Source organism: Petaurus breviceps, unplaced genomic scaffold (assembly GCF_028583685.1).
Source record: "Petaurus breviceps papuanus isolate PSGF00001 unplaced genomic scaffold, PetGlider_PUasm1.0 174, whole genome shotgun sequence".
Lineage (NCBI taxonomy): Eukaryota > Metazoa > Chordata > Mammalia > Diprotodontia > Petauridae > Petaurus > Petaurus breviceps.
The window spans coordinates 13,580,646-13,601,761 of NW_027185761.1; the positions used below are offsets into that span (position 1 = coordinate 13,580,646).

Here is a 21,116-nt window from a genome sequence, read left to right on the forward strand (position 1 = left end):
GTTGGTCCTATGCCAGTGCCTCCCATGCCATGCAATCAATTCCAAAGTTCTTAAGAGAGACCTTGAGAGTGTCCTTGTATCACTTTTTCTGACCACCATGTGAGTGCTTGCCTTGTGTGAGTTCTCCAAAAATAGTCTTTTAGGCAAGTATGCATTTAGCATTTGAACAATGTGGAATTGCACTCTCTGCATAGAGTTTGAATGCTTGGCAGTGTAGTTCAAGAAAGAACCTCGGTGTTAAGTACCTTATCCTGCCAGGTAATCTTCAAAATCTTCCTAAGGCAATTTAAAAGGAAACAATTCAGTTTCTTGTCATGTCACTGGTAGACTGTCCAGGTTCCACAGGCATACAATGAGGTCAGCACAATCGCTCTGTAGACCTTCAGTTTGACAGGCAGTCTCTTCTCTCCCACACTTTCCTTCAGAGCCTCCCAAAAACTGAGCTAGCTCTGAAAACCTGTGCATCAACCTCATCATCAATGTGTACATCCCTGAAACATATACCGCCAAGGTAAGTGAACTTATCCATAGCATTCAAAATTTCTCCATTTTCTGTAACCAATGGTTCCATATATGGATGGGGTGGCACTAGCTGGTTAAACACCTGTGTTTTCTTGGTGTTCACTGTTAGGCCAAAATTAGCACAACAGAAGATTGACCCATATTTTATTGCATCTCAGTTTCAGAGGCTGCATTAAGTGCATAATCATCTGCACACAAAAAACCACGTACCAACACTCCCTCCACTTTAGTATTGGCTTGAAGCCTTTTCCAGTTGAAGAATTTACCATTAGTGGAGTAGCTGACCTTAATGCCACATTTGTCCTCATTGAAGGTATTTGACAACATAGCGGAAAACATCATGTAAAAAGCATAGAAGCAAGCAAACAGCCTTGTTTCACTCCCAGTAGTGACTGGGAAAGTGTAAGAGCATCTTCCATTATCCAGAACCTGGACAAACATGCTGTCATGAAATTGATGTACAATACTGATCAACTTCTCAGACCAACCAAATTTTGATAAAATTTTCCATAAGCCCTCATGACTGACAGTATCACAGGCCTTGATTAGATCTACAAATATTGTATAAAGACCTCTGTTCTGCTCCTGTCATTTCTCCTGGACTTGTTGGGCAGCAATCACTATACTAACCATTTCTCAGCCCTTTCTGAAGCTACACTGGCTCCCAGGTAGATGACCATCTTTCAAATGAAAGATCAACTGATTAAAGAGGACTGTAGCAAGAATCTTGCCAGCAATGACTAGAAGAGAGACTCCTCCCCCACCCCCCCCTGTGATTGTCACAGGGCAATCTATTTCCTTTATCTTTATAGAGATGGACAATGGAGACATTCTTGAACTCCTGAGGGATAACTTCCTCGTGCCACATAACCTGGAAAATTTCAGTCAGCTGTTAGATTAGCAGTGAACTGCCCCCCCCCCCTTATAAATCTCAGCTGGAATAGAATGAGCACCAGGTGCTTTGCTACAGGAAAGGAGCCTAATCTCCTAAGGGAGGAGTCTAAAATATCTTCTTCATTTGGGAATTTGTCTAGAGAAGGACTGACTTCAACCTGAGGTAAAATGGTCAGTGGCTTCAGCATTGATTAATGACAGTCTGTTGAGAGCACAACGGAGATAGATGTTCAGCCCACCTCTCCAGAATCATGTCCTTATCGCTAATCAACGTGAATCCATTGGCACAAAGTGACTGAGATCCCCCACATGTCTTTGGTCCATAAATAGCCTTCAGGGCATCATAAAAGGGCTTTGGATTGTTACTATTAGCACAAAACTGAATTTCATCTGCCCTCTTATTGAGCCATCTCTCTAAGCTTTGCTTGTACTTTACTTTTAATGGCATTAAATGCTCCCTTCTTGGATGAACTACCTTTCTGATAAACCCTGTAGAGTTCTCATTTTTCATTTAGAAGCTTCTGAATTTCCCCATCATTTTCATCAAACTAGTCTTGATGAGTGTGAGTGTTCTGACCCAGATGAATGAATGCTATACACCAAATCTCTGAAAGATGCTCATTCCTTTTCGGTTCCACTGCTGCCAGCTGTGTATTGGCTCAATCTTCCCTCCAAGTTAGCAACAAACCGTTCCCACTCAGAGAAGTGCTCTAATTATTGACATTAAATCTTCTGGTAGCCATTTGCCTTGTAGCCACCTCTTGTTGAATTAGAATATTTAGCTTGGAGAGAATAAGTCAATGGTCAGTCCAGTACTCTACCTCATACATTGCCTATGTCACTGTCTCATACTATCTATCTCTTCTTCTTATAATCACATAATCTATTAAATGCCAAAGTTTGCTACAAGGGTGCATCCACAAAGCTTTATTGCATTTAGGTAAATAGAAGACAGTGTTGGGGATGAGGTCATGAGATGCACAGATCTTCAGCAGTAAGTGACTACTGCTGTTGCTGTTTCCAACTCCATTCCTCCCAAGCATTTCCTGCCATGTCTGATAGTCTGAGCCTACTCTAGCATTAAAGTCACCCAGAATTATAAGCTGGTCCTCTTTTGGCACACTGATGATAAGAGTCTCCAGGTCTTCATATAATTTTTCTTCGACTTCATCAGGATTTGTCATGGTGGGAGCACAGGCATTGATAACGATGGCATGGCATTTTTCTTCAGGTGGCAAACCCATTGTCATGAGCCTGTTATTCACTCTTTTTGCTAGGCATACAAGCTTGGTGACTAGAGTAGTTTTGATTGCAAAACCTACACCAGATTCATGGTGCTCCCCTTCACTGAGGTCACTCCAGAAAAACATATACCCAACTCTGACTTCAGTGACCTGGCCTTCAACTGCCAGGATTGTTTCACTCAGGGTTGCTATTTGGATGTGATACTTGCTGGGTTCCGTTGTAACAAGAACTGTTTGTCTCTCAGATCTACTGGACTTTGTTTTGTCTCCAAGTGTGCACACATTCCATGTACCTATGATGAGCAGAATCATCTTTGCAGAAGTTTTTGTACATTTGTGTGTGTGTGTGTGTGTGTGTTTTGACCACAGGGTGTGATTCCCTGCCTGCCGTGGTAACCAAGCCAGAGTTGGTTAAGCAATTTTTGGGGTACCTTTTCTAGCCCCTTCCTCACACCAGGAGGCAAGCAGTGCAGTCCTTTAAAAAAGGCTGCTCAGACATCCAGGGGGCTGCCAAATTCTCCTGCCATGTCCAGTGAGGAGACAAGCCTATGGCCTGGACCACTGGTGTACAGCATTGTGACTACAGGGCATCTACACCTGCTGCTTTGTCACTTGCCTGTTCCCACAGGTAAAAATGGCAGAATGGCATGGGTAAGGTCTTTTGGTTCATACATAAATTCAATTTAAATGAGGCAGAGTTGCATGAAGTTGTTGGCTTCATTCTCTCAGAGTTGTCATGGTCCAGTGACAGGGCAGAGTCAAGATGACTGCTGACAGCATCTTTGATGCCTAACCAAGTTCACAGCATCTGCGTCAGCTGCTCTCATGGCCATTGGAACAAACTGTTCTCATCTACCCATTCCACCAGAGGATGTCTTCACATACTAAGGGTAGAGGTACCCCCTCCAACTTACTGATGGGTTTGAGACCGCTCGGTTACCCTCAACCTGGTTTGGTCTATGTGCTGAAATGGTTTACTTGGGTTTGGCCACTGTGCATGCTACAGCTTCTTGGAGCCACAGTGAGAGCTAGGTAGATCAGGACCAAAGGGTGAAAGCAACACTGAAAAGGACTCAGCATCCCTCACGCCAGAGGTACTGGTCTTTCTTGATCACACTCTATCCTCTAAGAGAGGAAAAGGACAAAGCTGGAGAAGAGAGGGAGTGAATATAGGGAATATTCAAACTAGAAGGCCTCAAGCCAGAAAAAAAGTACTTCTAAAACAAATAGAAGGAAATAATCTCCTATTAAATTCTACTTTTGAAGCCTTGTTCTGGCATGCAGGTGACTCTTGTCTCTCAAAAGCTATGCCTGTGGAGTAAAAGTTCTGGGAGATCCTAATTTGCTGAAGACTCAGTGCTCAGCCTGTTTTCTTAAGAAGAGTCTGGTCATGTTCCCAAAGGCTTATCAACAAGTTGGCTGCATTGCAATGATCTCACCTCTCCTCTCATCTTCCAATAGTAACTCTCCAAAACCAGCTATTAAGTTATGGTGGGATTGTGACCTGCAGCTGTGGACAGAACACCCCCCCACCACTGACTATAAGAGCTCCTTAAAAAATTAAAGTAAAAGGAAAAATTATGCATAGTGGAAATACTTAGAGAATACATTAACTCAAAGAGGTTAGCTATGGCTTCAAACAGAGTTGAAATAAATCCATGAACAATAAGAAGGGGCATAATACATTAATACAGGGAAGAGAAGTTTGGATATTTGGGGAAATATCTCCAACTTATGGACTCGACATTAAGGAGAAAAGTCCAGTCTCCCCAACACATCCTTGGCAAAAGAAGGAATGAATGCCTGAAATTAAATTTAAATAAATAAACATTAAGCACATAACACTGTGCTAGGACGGTCAGAGAAGGGAGATGACCAAATAGAAATACTCTGAGTAAAACAAAATCAAGACAGGTTGGACTAATGAAAATGGGGTTGCATTTGGAATCACAAGTACTGGTTCAAATTTGGGTCTTCTGCTTGTTCCCTTTAGGGCCTTGGGTAGGTCAATTCACCTTGCTACATCTGATTCTCCGGGATCATATGATCTCTCTTTTGTAGCCAGGTTTTTTCAGAAAGCTGGATGTCAGATAGACCTTTTGATCATTATGACCTCAACACCCAAAAGCTCCTAGCTAAAGCTCCATATGTGTCAGAGTACAGGCCCTACTGAGGAGAATCCAGGAAGCCCTATGATTGTCCCCAGACTATAACCATACTAGACAAGTGCATAAGTGCCTGCCCCAAATAGGTGCCTGATTAAATGATTGATGATTAAATGATCATCATTCCCTTTGGGACAGGAAAGAAAGAGATGGTCACTGGGTTTTCTCTGGTACCTTCATCTGAACCCTTTAGCTCTGATGTTACCCTTCTTCCCCAAAAGGGATCCCCCAAAAACCATTAACTGAGCCAACAGACATCTGTGGACAACGCTATGTATAGCCCAAAGTGTTAGGAGACTAGAACCCAACAATCAAACATGTTTCTTTCTGTCATAAATACAAAAAGAGACCCTAGAGAAAAGCCATTTCTTCAGGGCAAGTAATTGGAATCTGTGAGAATCAGAGCCAATAAAGTTTCATTTCAGACTATGTTTGGTTTTTCTCAATTTACAGGTGTTGAAATAGTAGGATTTCTATTAAATATAATAGATGGTGAGGAAATAGGAAAAACCTATATCATATCTACCTGACATCCATTTTATGCTCGAGAGTACATATGTATGCACAGCTAAGAGTACACAGGAGTAAGAGGAATGGGCAAACTGCCATGGGTACAACTTTAGGAGATGATAAATGGGGGTAGGAAAAGATTGGAGAGCACAAGTTGTTGGGGGTTAAGGGAAAGGGATCATGGACCTTGAGCTGGAAGGGGACTCAGAAACCATTTAGTTTAACCCCCCTCCTCATATTACAGATGAGGAATTGAGACTCACAGAAAGGGAAGTGATTTCTCCAAGCGCACACAGGTAGCAAGTGCCAGAGGCTAAATTTGAACCTAACTCTAGAACCAATGCTCTTTCCATTGAACCAGAATCTTAACAAAAATGCAGAACATATCTCCAAATATGATTCTTACCAGCATCATCCTCTCCAATTTTACCCCTAACGTCTCTTCTCCTGAGTCCAGAATTTTCTTTCTGCCTTCCTAGTCCTAACACTAACATGGGCTCTTTGTTTTCATCCTATGGTGGCATGTTCCTGCTCCTGATGGTGACTTTTACCATCCATGGACAAGAGCAAAGGTATATGCCTGAGGCTGAACCTTGGGGAAGCTGGGAGTTTGGGGTAACTCACTCAGTTAACAAGGCTGCCTCTAGGTTTCCTAGATCTTCAAGTCCTTGAGCACTGTCATGTTGAACAGAGGTTGGGTTTGTGCTTGGCTCCCCAGGGCAGAACAAGAAATAAAGGGTAGAAATTACAAGGAGAAAAATTTAGGCTTGATAGAAAGGAAAATTTCCTAACAATCAGAGTTACCCCAAAGAGGAGTGAGTTGCCCTGGGAAGTAGGGAAGGGAGGGAGGGGAGAATAGAAGGGGAGACCTTCAATGCAAAAGGTGGCTGACCATTTGGGGATATGTTGTAGAAGGAAGTTTTCCCTTAATGGAGTTCTTTAAGCAAAGGCTGGATGATCCACTTGTCAGGTATACTGTAGTGAGGTTTGTTTGTTTGTTTGTTTGAATTTGGATATAGACCAGGTTAAATGTCTACTAGGGTCTGTTTCAAATATTTTGAAATTCTGTGGTTCTGTTGGGATATTCCAAACTAACTCTGAAAAAGCCTCTCTGTAAGGGTAGTTATGCCGATACTTGCTAATACCCTTTCTCTATAATCATCCTAGAAAAGTTCAATAGTCTAAGGACCCCATGTTCTAGGTCACCCAAACACTGCCCAGACCCTAACTTATATCACAAACCATGGCCCATTCCACTACATTGTAGCCTCACCCCCACAAAGAATGTAGGTAGTAGTTTGGTGGAATTCATTGTTACAGCGTCTAGGTCTTTATATCAAGGGAGTCACTTCTCACCAGGACTTAGGATCAAAAGAAATTATGGAAAAAGGCTTAGCCCAGGTGAAATTACTAGACTTGTTACAGTGATCCTCCTTCCTCTACACTCTCACTCTGAGTTTTTACCCTGTCTTTCCTTGATTTAAGAACACCAAAATTCAAGTACCTACTCCCCCAACCCACAGTTCGACTTCTAATCACCTAAGTATAGTACTCTCAACCAAAGACCACAGCATGGTGCTGTCTAAACTAAATCACTACTGTAAGATTGCCCTCTCACAAGACAAATCCCAGTCAACTGAGCTTTTATTAATTCTTCTACCATCATTGTTGTTTAAGCACTGAATACAACACCAGCTCACATCACAAACAAAACAGTCATGCAGGGAAAAACCCAGGGGAGCCAGCTGCTGCCAAGCTGAGACCCACGAGATGAAGAACAGCAACAGAATTTTGTATTACCCCCCCCCACACACACACACACACGTAGCTGGATGGCCTGAGATTATGGCAGCAGCTCGATTTGCCCTCCCCAAAGCGTAGGGATGTGAAGAATGGAGACAGTTTCAAACATGGGGATACCTCCGGAGAGCTCTCCAGGATACAGTTCTGAGTGCCAGCCAAAGGAGGGAGAAAAGTAAGAGAAAGAGACATTCAAATATCTGAGAAAGGCAGAAATATTTTCCAAATTGGCAGTTATTTAATGAAAGAGGTCAGATACAACAACTTGCTGAGAAACGCAGAAACGGGATAGAGTATCCAGCACCAATCTTTGGAAGTCACTGCACTTTCTGCATTTGGATTCCCAGGAATGTTATAAATTAAGCTCTCTATGCATGTGCACATTGGTTCTTGTTCACCTGGCAGGTTTTCCTGCCTTCCTCCCTTCTCCTCCTTTCTCTTCACATGAAGTTCTTGTCATGTCCTATTTGAGCTAAATACCAGGCTGCCAGCCAAAGAGTTGCAGCTCTTTTTCAAGAACTAAGCCTCAGTCTCTTCCCTTTCATTTTTAATGAGTTGGTGCTGTAGTTGGCCCATCTAGAATTCTCACAGCTACTGGCCAACAAAGGAAACTAGTTGCTGCCACTAGGAAATGACAACAGAAACCTGACATAGCCAGAGCTGGGAATGCTATGAATATTTCAAAATATCCCACATTGTGTTTCTGTTGGCTGACTCCAATACTCCAACCCTGGCCAGTGTATTTCCTATCCTGAACCTTCTCATAACATATATTTAATGGAAGCTCCAGTTGGTAAGAATGACCCTGAAACACCAACAGCTCTGAAAAACTTAAAAGATTAATTGCTAACGAAGAGCCCCCAACCCATGGGGTTACAATGTCCTGGCCATTTGTGCCCTACAGTTGTCCAAACGGTGAAATAGGAAGTCATCAAAAGTAGCTGAGAAGAAGAGGGAAATGGAGATGAGCTCTTGCAGTCCTAGGTGATAGCTCTTCTCTTAGGGACAGAGTAACAGCCTCATAAACCTAATAGCTGGTCTCATCGGAGAAATTGGCCCTTGGGTAAACCAAACCCCTGATAATTCAGAATTCAAGTTGAGATTTTTTTAAAAGGAGAAGCTCCCTTCCCCCCCTCAATGGAATAAGTTCTCTCTCCCTCTGCTTACTTTCAAATAACTGTGAAATAACTAGATAGGTAAAAGGAGAGGTTTGTGTTAAACACACACATATACATACATACACACATATATACATATACACATGCATGCATGCATGTATATGTGTACATATGTCCATAAATGTGTCTGGGTGAGACTGATGAATGTGCATGCAATGCTCATGAATACATACATATCTGTTGCATGCCTAGCTGGGTATGGATGAGGCCAGTGAGATTCAGCCAAGGACCTCACTCAGCATCCATCTCCCCTTGCCAGATCCAAAACCTACCTTGAGTTCCTCCACAAGACTATATCTAAAAGCTCCTTGTTCTCCTATGCAGAACTAGCTCCATCCCAAACCTGGGATGAAAAAAGATGCCCAGAGGGACAGAGGGGGTCCTAGGTCAGTAAGAGAACTCTTCATTTATCCTAAGATTGGCTTAATCTTGGCCCCCAAATTAATCTAAACTTGTCTCCTAGAGGAGTCCCCAAACTGACCCAGTACAGACCTCTGTTCTCAGGGGTCATAAAGTGACCTACCCTAGACCTGTTCCATGATGGTATTTCTCTACTCCTCCCAGGATCAGCTGCCAAGGAAACATAGGGGATGTAACTTCTCTTGGAGGTCCTGATAGGAGCATTGGTCAAGGCCGACTAGGACATTCTAAAGAATCAATGATAATAGTGCTCCTGGTCAGGACACAAGACTCTTCCTGCATCCTCTCCTCCCAACCATAACTTGGTAAACTATCTTCCCAAAACCATTAAATGGACAAGTTCAACTCCTCATTGCATTACCATAAGGCCCTTTTCACTATCTTAACACTGTGGTCAAGAAGGAAGAAAAAAAGGATGAGAAACAAGAGACATTAGCTTGCTCTATGACTCTGGGAAAATCATTAACCTCTTCATGCCTTAGTTTTCTATCTATAAAAAATTGATGATGGTAACTGCCATGCTCACCTTGCAGGAGTGTTCTGGAATTGGAATTAGATGTGTCAAAGCATTTTCACAAATATATACACAGTGAGTAAGAGCACCGGCCCCAGAGTCAGGATAACCTGGGATTGAATCCGGGCTCAGATACTTAGCACCACACCCAGAAATAACTGGCCGTGTAACCTTGAGCAAGTTACTTAACCCCAATTGCTTTAAAAAAAACTTATATACAAACATTATATCATTATGTTAATATTATTATAATCTATAAATATGACTAAGACCATTTGAAAATGTTTCCAGAGAAATTACTGATCCTGTCTGTTCTTCTGGAAAGTGACCAAGCCCCCTCACACTTTTCCTGTCTCTATTCATGGTATTGCTATTTTCTCAGTCTCAAGAACCTCTGTGAAATCGTGGACTTCCTCCCTTTTCAATTGCCTATATAATTATTCCACAGACTGATTTGATTTCTTCAGAATGTCTTTCACATCTATCACTTTCTTCTCAGGTCCATAGACTCTTAGGCTTCCTGTCTTCCTCATCTTTCCCTCCAATCCTCACTAGACACTATTGCCAGGGAAATCTTCTCTAAACATCATTTTTTTTTCTTTCTTCTTCTTTATCATCATGTTTACTACCCTACTCAAAAAACTTCAGTGACTCTGGATTTCAAGTCTAAACTCCTCTGCCTAGCTTCTAAGGTTCACCCAGCCTACTCAATATGATCTCCCATCTATAATCTTGGGATCATAGATGTAGAACTGGAAAAGATCTTAGGGACCATCTGGTCTAAACCCTCAATTTTACAGATAAGGAAATTGAGGTCTAAGAAATTTAAGTAAACCGTTGTTTAGTCGTTTCAGTTGTGTCTGACTCTTTGTGACCCCATTTAGGGTTTTCTTGGCAAAGATACAGTAGTGGTTTGCCATTTCCTTCTCCAGCTCATTTTACACATAAGTAAACTGAGGCAAACAGGGTGAAGTGACTTGCCCAGGGTCACACAGCTAGTGAGTATCTGAGGCCAGATTTGACTTCCTGACTCAGGGCCCCACACTCTGTCCACTGTGGCACTTGGTTGCCCAATATAAGCAAGTGCTGCTTGACAAAAAAGCAGAGGCACCGGTATCTGAAAAGCACCAAATTCAATGCCCTTTTCATATCCCAAGCTATTTCCCAAAGTCTCTTCTTGGTCTTGATTCTAATACTCTGTGATGCATCTGGGTGGAAAGGAGTGGCATTTTTTTTTTTACTGTAACATCCATGAAACATTTCCATGAGAGATATGTGTGTATATGTGTTAGAGGTGGGGGGGAGCTGGAAGATATTAAAAGGAATAGGTAAACAAGCCAAGGAATGGGTGATGGGACACAGTGACTAAGCGAAGGGGTAGGAATGATGGGGCTCTGGAATTCATTCATTGTCAGTCTCTTTCCCCACACCTGTGAATCAGGGTTTCTCTCCCCAGGTTGCTGTGCTCACTGATACCGCAAGCTCCCCACCGATAAAGCAATGCCAGCCCCTAGCTAAGACCCAACTAAATCCTGCCCATTATTCCTTCTACCTTCACTCTCAATCACACACATATACCTTCCTCATATAACTAGGAAATTCAACTCAGTTGACTGAGGTAACACAGATCCGTCTAGACTAGCCTCTGATGAGGGTTGAAAACAGTGGCCATGAATTGCTGACCAGGCCTGTTGACAGCCTAGTTTACTTCAGACAATTTATTCCTTAATACCTTGATTCTTCCACCCCATAGAAAGGAAATACTTCCCCAAAAATCTTTTAGGACTTTTTAGGATACTCTCCAAATTTACACTCTAGGGTTGGGGCCTAACTGTGTTTCTAAAACCTCTCGTTAACAATCAGCCAGGAGACACAACAAGCTTTTAGCAAAGGCGTTTACTAAGATGCCATATTAAGAGTAGTAGTTACAAAACACTGTCCCCCACAAATGTGGGGTGCACTGTCTCAATGCACGTTATCATCCATGGGAAGAGAGAGCTCAAATTTAAGAGAAAAGTGTGGGATGTACATATATAAAGGTAAGTCACCAAACCCCAGGTCATAAGGGAGAGGGATAGGATTCAGGGTTCTACAATGTTCAGGTTTATTCTGAGCTATGTTTCCCCCCAGGAGGAGGTAACTAAGTTCTGCGAAACCCAATAGAGTTCAATCCTTTGCATGGCCTGGGTCCTGGGACAACAAACCAGACAGCAAAGAGTCCTGCCCTCCAACCCCACTAAAGGATTTGGGGAGAACCCAAGTGACCACTTCTCCTTTACACACACTTCACAAATATTCACTGAATTCTTGTTGAAGCTCTCCAGCATGGAAGCTAAGAGACCACAGCAAAGCCTCAATTGGCAATACAAAGTACAAATAAAATTATTTACCTCACTCTTAGTGGTTCTGTCCTTCTCCTCCCCAAGAGGGACAGGTCTCCCTATAATTGGAGTTGCTCAAATACATGCTACGTGTTACTTTCAAATATGCCCAAGCCTCCTCCCCCATCTTTAAAAAAACCTTCACTGGACCTACCATTCCCTCAAGCTACCATCATATATCTCTCCTCCCCCGTGCTCAGTCAAACATTAGAAAAATCTGTTTACACTTGTGGGCCCCACTTTCTTACCTTTCACTCACTCCTCAAGGCTCTGCAATTTGGCTTCCAATCCTTCTTACTCAACTAAATCAGAGCTCTACAAAGTTACCAATGATCCCTTAGCGGCCATGTCTGACTCAGTCCTCTTCCACTTGGCCTGTCTGCTGCATTTGACATTACTGACCCCTCTTCTCCTCAGCCTCTTTCCTCTCTGGGTTTTCATGACAGCTCTATCTCCTGATTGTCCTCCCTTCTGTCCAACTCATCCTTGTAGTCTCCTTTGCTCGTTCGTTATCTATGTCATTTACCCCCACCACCCACCTCTGAGTGTTATTCTTCAAGACTCTATCCCAGGCTCTCTTTTTTTCTTCCTCTAAACTCTTGATAATACCTTCAGCTCCCATGGGTTTAATTAGCATTTCTGTTCAGATGACTCATAGATCTATACAGTTAGGGTCCTTCTCTTATGCTTGAAGTGCTATCCAGCATTACCAACTGTCCCTCAGACAATTTCAAGCTGGATGTTCCAGAGGCACCTCAAACTGAGCATGAAAGAAAAGCAACTCATTATCCTTCCTCTAATCCCCCCATCCTTCTTCCAGCTTCTCACATTTATAACCCTGGCATCCTCCTCATTCTCCCTCACCCTACATATCCAATCAATTGCCAAATCTTGCCATTTCTACCTCCAAAACATCTGTCACATCTGACTTCTTTTCTCCATTCACATAGCCATCACTGCAACAACAGCAACAACAACAAAATAATAACTAGCATTTATATAGTGCTTTAAGCTTTGTAAAAGCACTTTACAAATATCATCTCAGTTTATCCTCCCAACATTGGTAGGGAGATAACAATATTGTCCCCATTATACAGAGGAGGAAAACTAAGGCAGACAGAGTTTTAGTGGATCCTCATTACCTCTCATCTAGATTATTGCAAAGGCTTCCTAATATCTCTCCCTCACTTACATCTATTGACAACATAGCTGCCAAAGGGACTTTCCTTAAATTGAGATACAACCACCTAATACTCCTACTCAATAAATGCCAGTGGTTCTCTATTGCCCCAGAATACAACATAAACTCTTCAGTTTAACTTGTAAATCTGTTCACAGTCTGGTCCCAACTACCTTTCTAGCCTCACTATCTCTCCCTTTCTAAACTTTAGGATAAGCAGCTAGGTGGGCACAGTGGATAGAACACCAGGACTGGAGTCAGGAATATTCCTCTTTGGGAGGTCAAAACTGGCCTTGGACACTTACTAGCTGTGTGACCCTAGATAAGCCACATCATCCTGTTTGTCTCAGTTTCCTCATTTATAAAATGAGCTAGAGAACGAAAGGGCAAACCACTCCAGTATCTTTGCCAAGAAAACCCCAAATGGAGTAATGAAGAATTGAACAGGACTAAAAAAACTCAGCAGCAGCAAAAACACAACTAAACAACAACAAAACTCTAGGATACAACAAAACTGACAGTCTCTCTGATCCTCTTATATAGCCCTCAATCTTCTACCTCCATGCCTGGAATGTACTCCTCCACCTCTGCCTCAGTAAATCCCTTTCTTCTTCCAAGACACAGTTTGAACACCAGCTTCTACATAAAACCTTTCAACTTCATGTAGTTCCCTCCCTTCCAAACAACCTTGTATACATTTATACTTTTCCTCTTTCTATTTATTCTGTCTAGATTTCTTTATGTACAGGTTGTCTCCTCCAATGGAATGGAAGTTCCTTGAGAGTAAGCGCAAACATTAAGGGTAATGTACCAAGCTATTATTAGCAACTTTTTATTAAATATTATTAGTAAGTTATTATTAGAAACTTTGTGTAAAGTATTAGCACTTTGGCAACAGAAGAATTTATCAGATTAGTTCTAGTAGAAATCAAGATTGTAATGGGACTGAAGTTTTGACTAGAGGTTCCAAAGATCTGGAGCCTTGGATACTACCCAAGTAGGTAATCCATACAGGAGGAAAGGCCCTTGAGGAACAAGAGGGTGGGGAACACAGAAAAGGGAAGAGAAGAGTGGAAAATCAATTTTATTAATTGGTGAAGGGATGAGAAACACTTACTTTTAGTCCCTTTTCATTTCTACCTCCTCCTCCTCCTCCTCTTCCTCCTCCACCTTCTTCCCTTGCATTAGCAGCTAATGCTACTGTCATCCATTCTCCTCTAACTGTATTCTGGGCCAAGGGTGGGAAGAGGAGATCCCATCCTCACAAACAGAATTCTTTTAGGACAAAGATGCTGCCTTCTCCCACTGTTTCCCCCACAACACAGAGATGTGAACGTTCATTCATTCAGTAAGAATTTATGAAGAACCTGCTACTGCCAGGTACTGTGCGAGATACTGAAGATAAAAAGACAAAAATTTGACAGTCTCTGTCCTCCAGAAGCTTTTGGGAATGGGCATGGCATGGACAAACAAATAAAAAAAAATAAAAAATATTTTCTAGTGAGCAGAAGGGAACTAGAATGTGGAGAACAGGTATTATTCAATAAAGACTTGCTGATTAATCTGAAGACTTTCAGGAATGTTGCCAAAGTCTCCCTCCTACTGAATCTAACAAGGTAAGGTGACTGATTCTCTCAGAAAAGTCACACCTACCCACTTACCACATGTCATTACTATTTCAATCTCATTGCTTGACCCTGAACTACTATCAATGGGTCCTAAGAGGCTCTTTTAACAATTGGGGTTAAGTGATTTGACCAAGGTCACGCAGCTAGTTAAGTGTCAAATGTATAGATCTGGATTTGAACTCAGGTCCTCCTGACTCCAGGGATGGTGCTGTATTCACTGTACCACCTAGTTGCCCCCAATATTGATGTCCTTAAAGGGAATGAAATCGGGGCGGCCAGGTAGCACAGTGAGTAAGAGCACCGGCTCCAGTGTTGAGATAGACCTGGAGATCGAATCCCAGGCTCAGACACTTAGCAACCACCCAGAAACACCTGGCCGTGTAACCTTGAGCAAGTTACTTAACCCCAATTGCTTAGGGGTGGCCTGGTGGCTCAGTGAGTAAGAGCGCCGGCTCCAGTGTTGGGACGACCTGGAGATCGAATCCCGGGCTCAGACACTCAGCACCACACCCAGAAATAACCGGCCATGTAACCTTGAGCAAGTTACTTAACCCTGATTGCTTAATAAAAAAAAAAAAATAAATAAATAAATAAATAAAGGGAATGAAATCAAAAGATAAACAAAAACTATAGTCAAGTTCTTGGGGAGGCAAACAAAAGATTTGGCAGAGCTGGTTTTATCATGAAACCAAAGGATTCAAAAAATACTTCATGGAACTGAGGCCAAGGGGGAGAAAATTAGTTGTCCAGAGTCACACAGCTAATAAGTACCTGAAAGATTTGAGCTCAGGTCTTCCTTACCCCAAGTCTAGTCTTCTATCTACTATATCACCTTAATTGTCTAAGGTAGATGAAAGAAATAATTTATTTATAAAGTAGAAACAATATCACTCTGGACTCATCTCTAGAGGGACGTGCCATTAACAAGGTAGTCATTCAGATAAGTTATTTTACCGCCCTGTCTTTTTGCCTGTCAAATGGAGTCTAATAAAGTTTGTCTTAATTACATCAAAAAAAATTGCATGGGATGCTTGGTCATCTCCTCTTATGCTCAAGATGAGCATAAGCATGTTAGTCATTGATAGCTGTACACTGATATCTGTTGAAAACGATGGAGAAGAAGCAAAATTCCATAATAAGGACTTGGAAAAAATTCTCTAAATCAAGTTAACATATACTTTGATACTTGGTGACTTTAATAGCCACAGGAGAAGATGGGGGGGGGGGGCGGAGCGGGAAGAATGTCAGAAAATATTACTTACATTTTTAGAAATGAAAGAGACCAAAGGATTTTAGACTACTTTGAAAACTTGGGTCTATATGTCATAAATACTTTTAAGAACATAAAGAGGCCCTGGATATGACAAAATAAAACACACACACACAAAAAGACACACACACACACACTTCAAATAACCTGTATCTTAACAGACAAGAAAATGACTACTCCTCGGAGAGTCACAGCAGAATCAGTTGTCATTGTGTTTTCAGACCACTGATCAGTTAAAACAAGAGTCAAAATCTGCATTCAATTAGGAGAAAGGAGAAAGATGAGAAGACAGCCTTGAGAACATATTGCCTGACCTCTACAAATAAGGTAGGGCAAAAAAAGGAAATGAAGAAAAACCAAGATTTTGACTCTAATGATCACCATTTCCTACAAAAGCTTAGCCATTATAAAGTAGTTGCCACAGTGAAAAGGCCAAAAGTAGCCAGAAACTGCCTTAGTCAACAAACATATGATACATTTGCCAAAGAGTATATGGAAGCCAAAGGTAACAAGAAATTAGAATACAAACTCATTTGTAAAACAAGGAGAATAATGGAAAATAACTAGAAGTTATCACCTCATAAAGAGTGAAAAGTAATACAAGCAAAAACAAGTCTTCAAAAGCTTGGCATGAACTCCAATTGAATCATCACATCATCCCGAGAGCATTTAGAGGCAAAAGTGACTGTGTAGCAATGAATAGGCAGAAAATTTAACAAAACTTCCAATGTTTCCATAATCATCTATTTTCGTCATCATTGGTGACTCTATTTGTATCCTAATTCCTCAGTCCTTGACTACACAAGAAAGTTGAAATGGCATTTAAGACGTGCTAGAGGAAACACAATCTTGAAAGCCTCAAAGGATCATTTGACAATATATTTCAGAGAGGGAAAGGAAATAAAACAATGCAAAAATTCATGGAGACATTGACTACCCAAAAGAGGCTACCAAAAGAACCCTGATAACTACCAACTCATATGACTACATTCTTGCCTTCATAAAAATCACTATGAGATTAATCTATAAACATACTGAGGATAACCTTTATGAACATATGAGAAAGGAATCAGCAGACTTTCAGAAGTAGAAATGTACCACAAAACATAGCTTTACAGTTACCCAATTCTCTGAGATACAAAGAGAAAACAAGATGTCTTGCTATCTTTTGTGCTTGTTGACTTATACACAAACACGCACATGCACACACACACACAACCTTAAAGACCCTCATCTAACAATAAGTCTCTCGAGTGTACATTGAAATCACATAAAAGTCTTGGCAAATGGCAACCATGGAGCTAACTTTGCTCAATGGCCCCCTGCCTATAAATATCAAATGAAGCAGAAAAAAGAGAGATGAATGACTGCCAAAAGTGTCCATCCTATCATGGAGGATGAACCTACCTAGGTTCAAATGGAAAAGGTGAATGAATATTCCTATAGAAGTCAAGGTCCTTCAGATGTAACTGCTTGCAGGTGATATTCGATTAATTATTATGGAGTCCCAGAACATTACAAGAGTCCTTCAAAGGGAGTCATAATTGCTCAAACGATATAGACTTAATCCACATAGAAGAATTAAACAGATGAAAAACTTGTCTATTATCTAAGCATTTTCAGTTGGTCCATCAGTCTCTATATCTGAGACAAATACTGCAGAAGGACAAAAAAGTTGGGTCGAGAAATGAATAGAAGGAAGAAAGTAGGCTAGATGACTGACATGTGGGAAAGTGTGGTACAATCACAAACGGCTCCTTAGTGCAAAAGCTCATCTTTTAAATACAAATATTCTCTTGGCCATCAAGCAAAAAAGATTTCAAAGCTCAGAATACCACAAGCTCTGAAGAGCTAAAGTTGCAGCTGACAAAAAAGACAATGAAGAGATGCATTTTGCAGGAAAACACTCAGCATGTTTCTAACAGTGACCCTGCACATAATAGATGCTTAAAAACATATGATGAGGGGGGCTAGGTGATGCAGTGAATAGAGCACCAGCCCTGGAGTCAGGAGGACCTGAGCTCAAGTCCAGCCTTAGACACTCAAAAAACACAAAAAACTAGCCGTGTGACCTTGGGCAAGTCACTTAACCCCAATTGCCCTACCTTCCCCCCTCCAAAAAGCAAAAAAAAAAAAAGAGAGAGAGAGATGTAAAGTCTTATATACGTGGACACAAGAAATCAATTTCACGAGTACAACATAGATGTAGTTAAACAGCAATCGTTATAACAAAGATCTGAGGTTTCAAGGGGCTACAAGCTCAATATAATTCATCAGTGTGATGTGGCAGCAAAAAGAAAAAACAAACAAAAAAACATATGATGAGTTGTCTTTATATGCAAGAAGTGCCATAAGTGATATCTTTTGGGAAATGGATGATTATAAAAAATAGATGGGTCAGTCATGTGGTGAGAGTGAGGGATAACACATGGCCCAAAGACTACCCTAGTACTCTTGGAATGTACAAAGACATAAAGGAAGAGCTCTAGCATAATGTACATCCAAAGAAGGCCTAGAAACGGCCCCTCTAAATTATCCACTTCATTATATATCTGTGAATTCCCATAATACACCCTGGAAACTCATACTAGCTTCTAATCAGTAACTCATTACTACTAGTCCTTGGTACACCTTAATGGGTAAAGGTCTCCAACTACTGCAGGGCATTGTCAGGTAGCTCTGTGTGTTACCTGTGCCTTATACATAGTAGGCACTCCAGAAACCTGCCAGATTGAACTGAATCTTATTAAGAAGCCTATGGAAACCTTGTAACAGAACTCCAGAATGCCTGTGTGGTAAGAGAAAGGTGGCTGATTGCTCAAAGAGAAAATTAATGGAGGGGGGGGAGGGTGAAAGGGAAGGAAGCTCTTGCTCTAGGAAGGTTGCCTATTTTGAAGTAAAAGAACCTGAGTTGTCTATCTGACCGTTATGTTTGGTGACTTACGAGGTATTTCTAAAGGGTGATCTGTTTAAAATGGGTTCTTACAATGGGCTATCCTAGAGGAAAGGGCAACAGTGATGAATCCTGGGATGAACCTTGTCATTCATTCATGTCCATCTCAACTGGACTTTGGCTCACTATGACTCTTTAGAGATCCCATGAGAGAACCTGAAACTACTACATTTTCTCAACTCAGACCCCAAACAGTGGCTGACAGCATAAAAGAGAGGGAAGACAAAAAAAATCAGCACCTCAGCATTGGATTCATTAATCCAAAGTAACTAGACATGATGTCTCCACATGCTAGACACCAAAGGAAAGGGCTGCCCCAGTTCTGGAGGGCTCCAGGCCTCTAAACCGCCTCCTACCCTGACTGGGAAACCAATGGGAATATGGAGAAGAAAGTCAAGAGAGAACACAGGAAACAGCAAGAGAGCCTCACGCCTAGGAACCCATTCCAAACAGACCTGGCCAAAGAGATTCCATTCTTCCTTACCTTCAGCCTATTCAAGTATCTTTGTGTGTGCACTACCCGCAGGTCTTGCTCAGTGGCTTCTCTTGCCTCCACCATCATGACATCAGCAAGGAAATTTTCTTCTGTAACCAAAATAAACCACACCTTTCACTTATCTTCCAAGAGTCAACCCCAGGAGAAAATCAGCCCTTGCCTTGCCAGCCTAAAGCCCCACTGGCTATATCCTTGAAGCTTTCAGAATCTGCCCCCTAATGCAGATTGAAGAAAATTACCTACTCTCTTTCTTTTTCTTGTTTGGATTTGTTTCCTCTTTCCCATTGTTCATTCCATCCATTATAATCCTTCTTTATAACCTGACTAATGTCTAATGTGAAAGTATTTGCAGATCCTAAATTTGATTGTATGCTGCCATGGGGGGGAGGAGAGGGAAGGGGAGAAAATTTGAAACCCAAGTTATTGTGGAATTGAATCTTGTAAACTAAAAGTAAACAAACAAATTAATAAAGACCCCCCCAAAAAATGAAAAAAAAGAATCTTCCCCCAGTTCAAAATAGCTATTGTCATGTATACACGAATTGAAGTCTAGAGGCTAGGTCCATCAGTCCAGTTGATTCAATTCAATTCATAGTATTTATTAAGCACCTGCTACAAGTGCTGGGTTTATAGTCCCTTACCCTCAGGAAGCTTACCTTCTACTGGAGCATGGTCTCACACTCAGTAAAAACAAGACAATGATACTCAGAGCCGGGCAAGAGGGACAGGAGAAGTGGCACAATACAATGCAACAGATATTTATTAAGCACCTACTGTGCACAGAGCACTGTGTAGGGGGAGTTACAAAATTTCTAGCTAGAGAATTTCAAAACAAAGTGTTGTACAGAGTCAGAGGCGGAAAGTTCCCACCAATAAAAAAGGCTCAGAGAAGACCTTGTTGGGGATATAGAATATGATTTAGGTCTAAGTGAGTGGTTAGAGAGAAGGGTATTCCAAGCAACAGAGCTGGCTATTGAGTCAGTCAATAAACATGTATTAAACACTTACCAAGTGCCAGGCACTTTGCTAAGCATTGGGAATACCAAAAAAAAAAAAAAAAAAGCAGCTTCTCACCTTGAAGGATCTTACACTCCGAAGAGGGAAACAATATGTAAATAAGTAGGTACATTTAAAAAAAAACATGCAGAATAGATGGAAGACACAGATGAGAGTGAACTGTGTAGACCAGTAAACTAACACAGTGCTCTGTATACAGTAGGGACTTAATAAATGTTGCAAAAATTTGTTATTTGGTTGTTTTCAATCATGTCTGACTCTTCATGACCCCATTTGGGGTTTTCTTGGCAAAGACACTAGAGTGATTTGCCATCTCCTTCTCCAGCTCATTTTATAGATGAGGAACTGAGAGACAAACAGGGTTAAATGACTTGCCCAGGGTCACACAGCTAGTACATGCTTGAGGCTGGTTTTGAACTCACAAAGAGGAGACTTCCTGACTCCAGGTCCAGCATTCTATATGCTACACAACCTTACTGCCCTGTTGTGCAAATCATACTCCAAATATGGGGAGAATTTTTGCTTTAAACATGGGGAAGACAAACTGAAAAGAAAGGTAAAGATCACTAAAAACCAACACCAGCATTTCCCATAGTTTTGCTACAGGATTACTTTGAACCTGTCTGTATTTGAGCTCAGGGAGAAAGACTTGCTTTTACCTTTCAAAAAATCGATGACTTTCCCCCATTTCCCAGCATCAAATGGATGGAGCTTTTCCAAGCCCATGAACGTGATGTTATATCTTGGGGAGTAGATAATGGGCCAGCAGGTCTTCGACACATCTTGGTACAGCTTGGTGTCGTGAGGCCTTGAGGTACAGACAGAAAGAAAAATGGAAGGAATACCAACTCAGAACACACAGAATTATGGAATCTTTTTTTTTGTAATAGCAAGATTTTTTAAAATTATATTTAATATTTTATTTTTCCCCAATTACAGTAAAA

General features: G+C 41.4%; 1 protein-coding gene across 1 annotated transcript in view; it reads right to left on the reverse strand.

Moving 5' to 3' along the window:
• HDAC11 (histone deacetylase 11) overlaps positions 1–21,116 on the reverse strand; it is a 51,194-nt gene that overhangs the window by 27,545 nt on the left and 2,533 nt on the right. Inside the window, exons 2-3 of the mRNA XM_069083771.1 lie at positions 20,832–20,980; positions 19,144–19,244 (exon numbers count right to left, since the gene is read on the reverse strand). Of these exons, the coding sequence (XP_068939872.1) occupies positions 19,144–19,244; positions 20,832–20,980 (250 nt within the window). The remainder of the gene's footprint in view (positions 1–19,143; positions 19,245–20,831; positions 20,981–21,116) is intronic.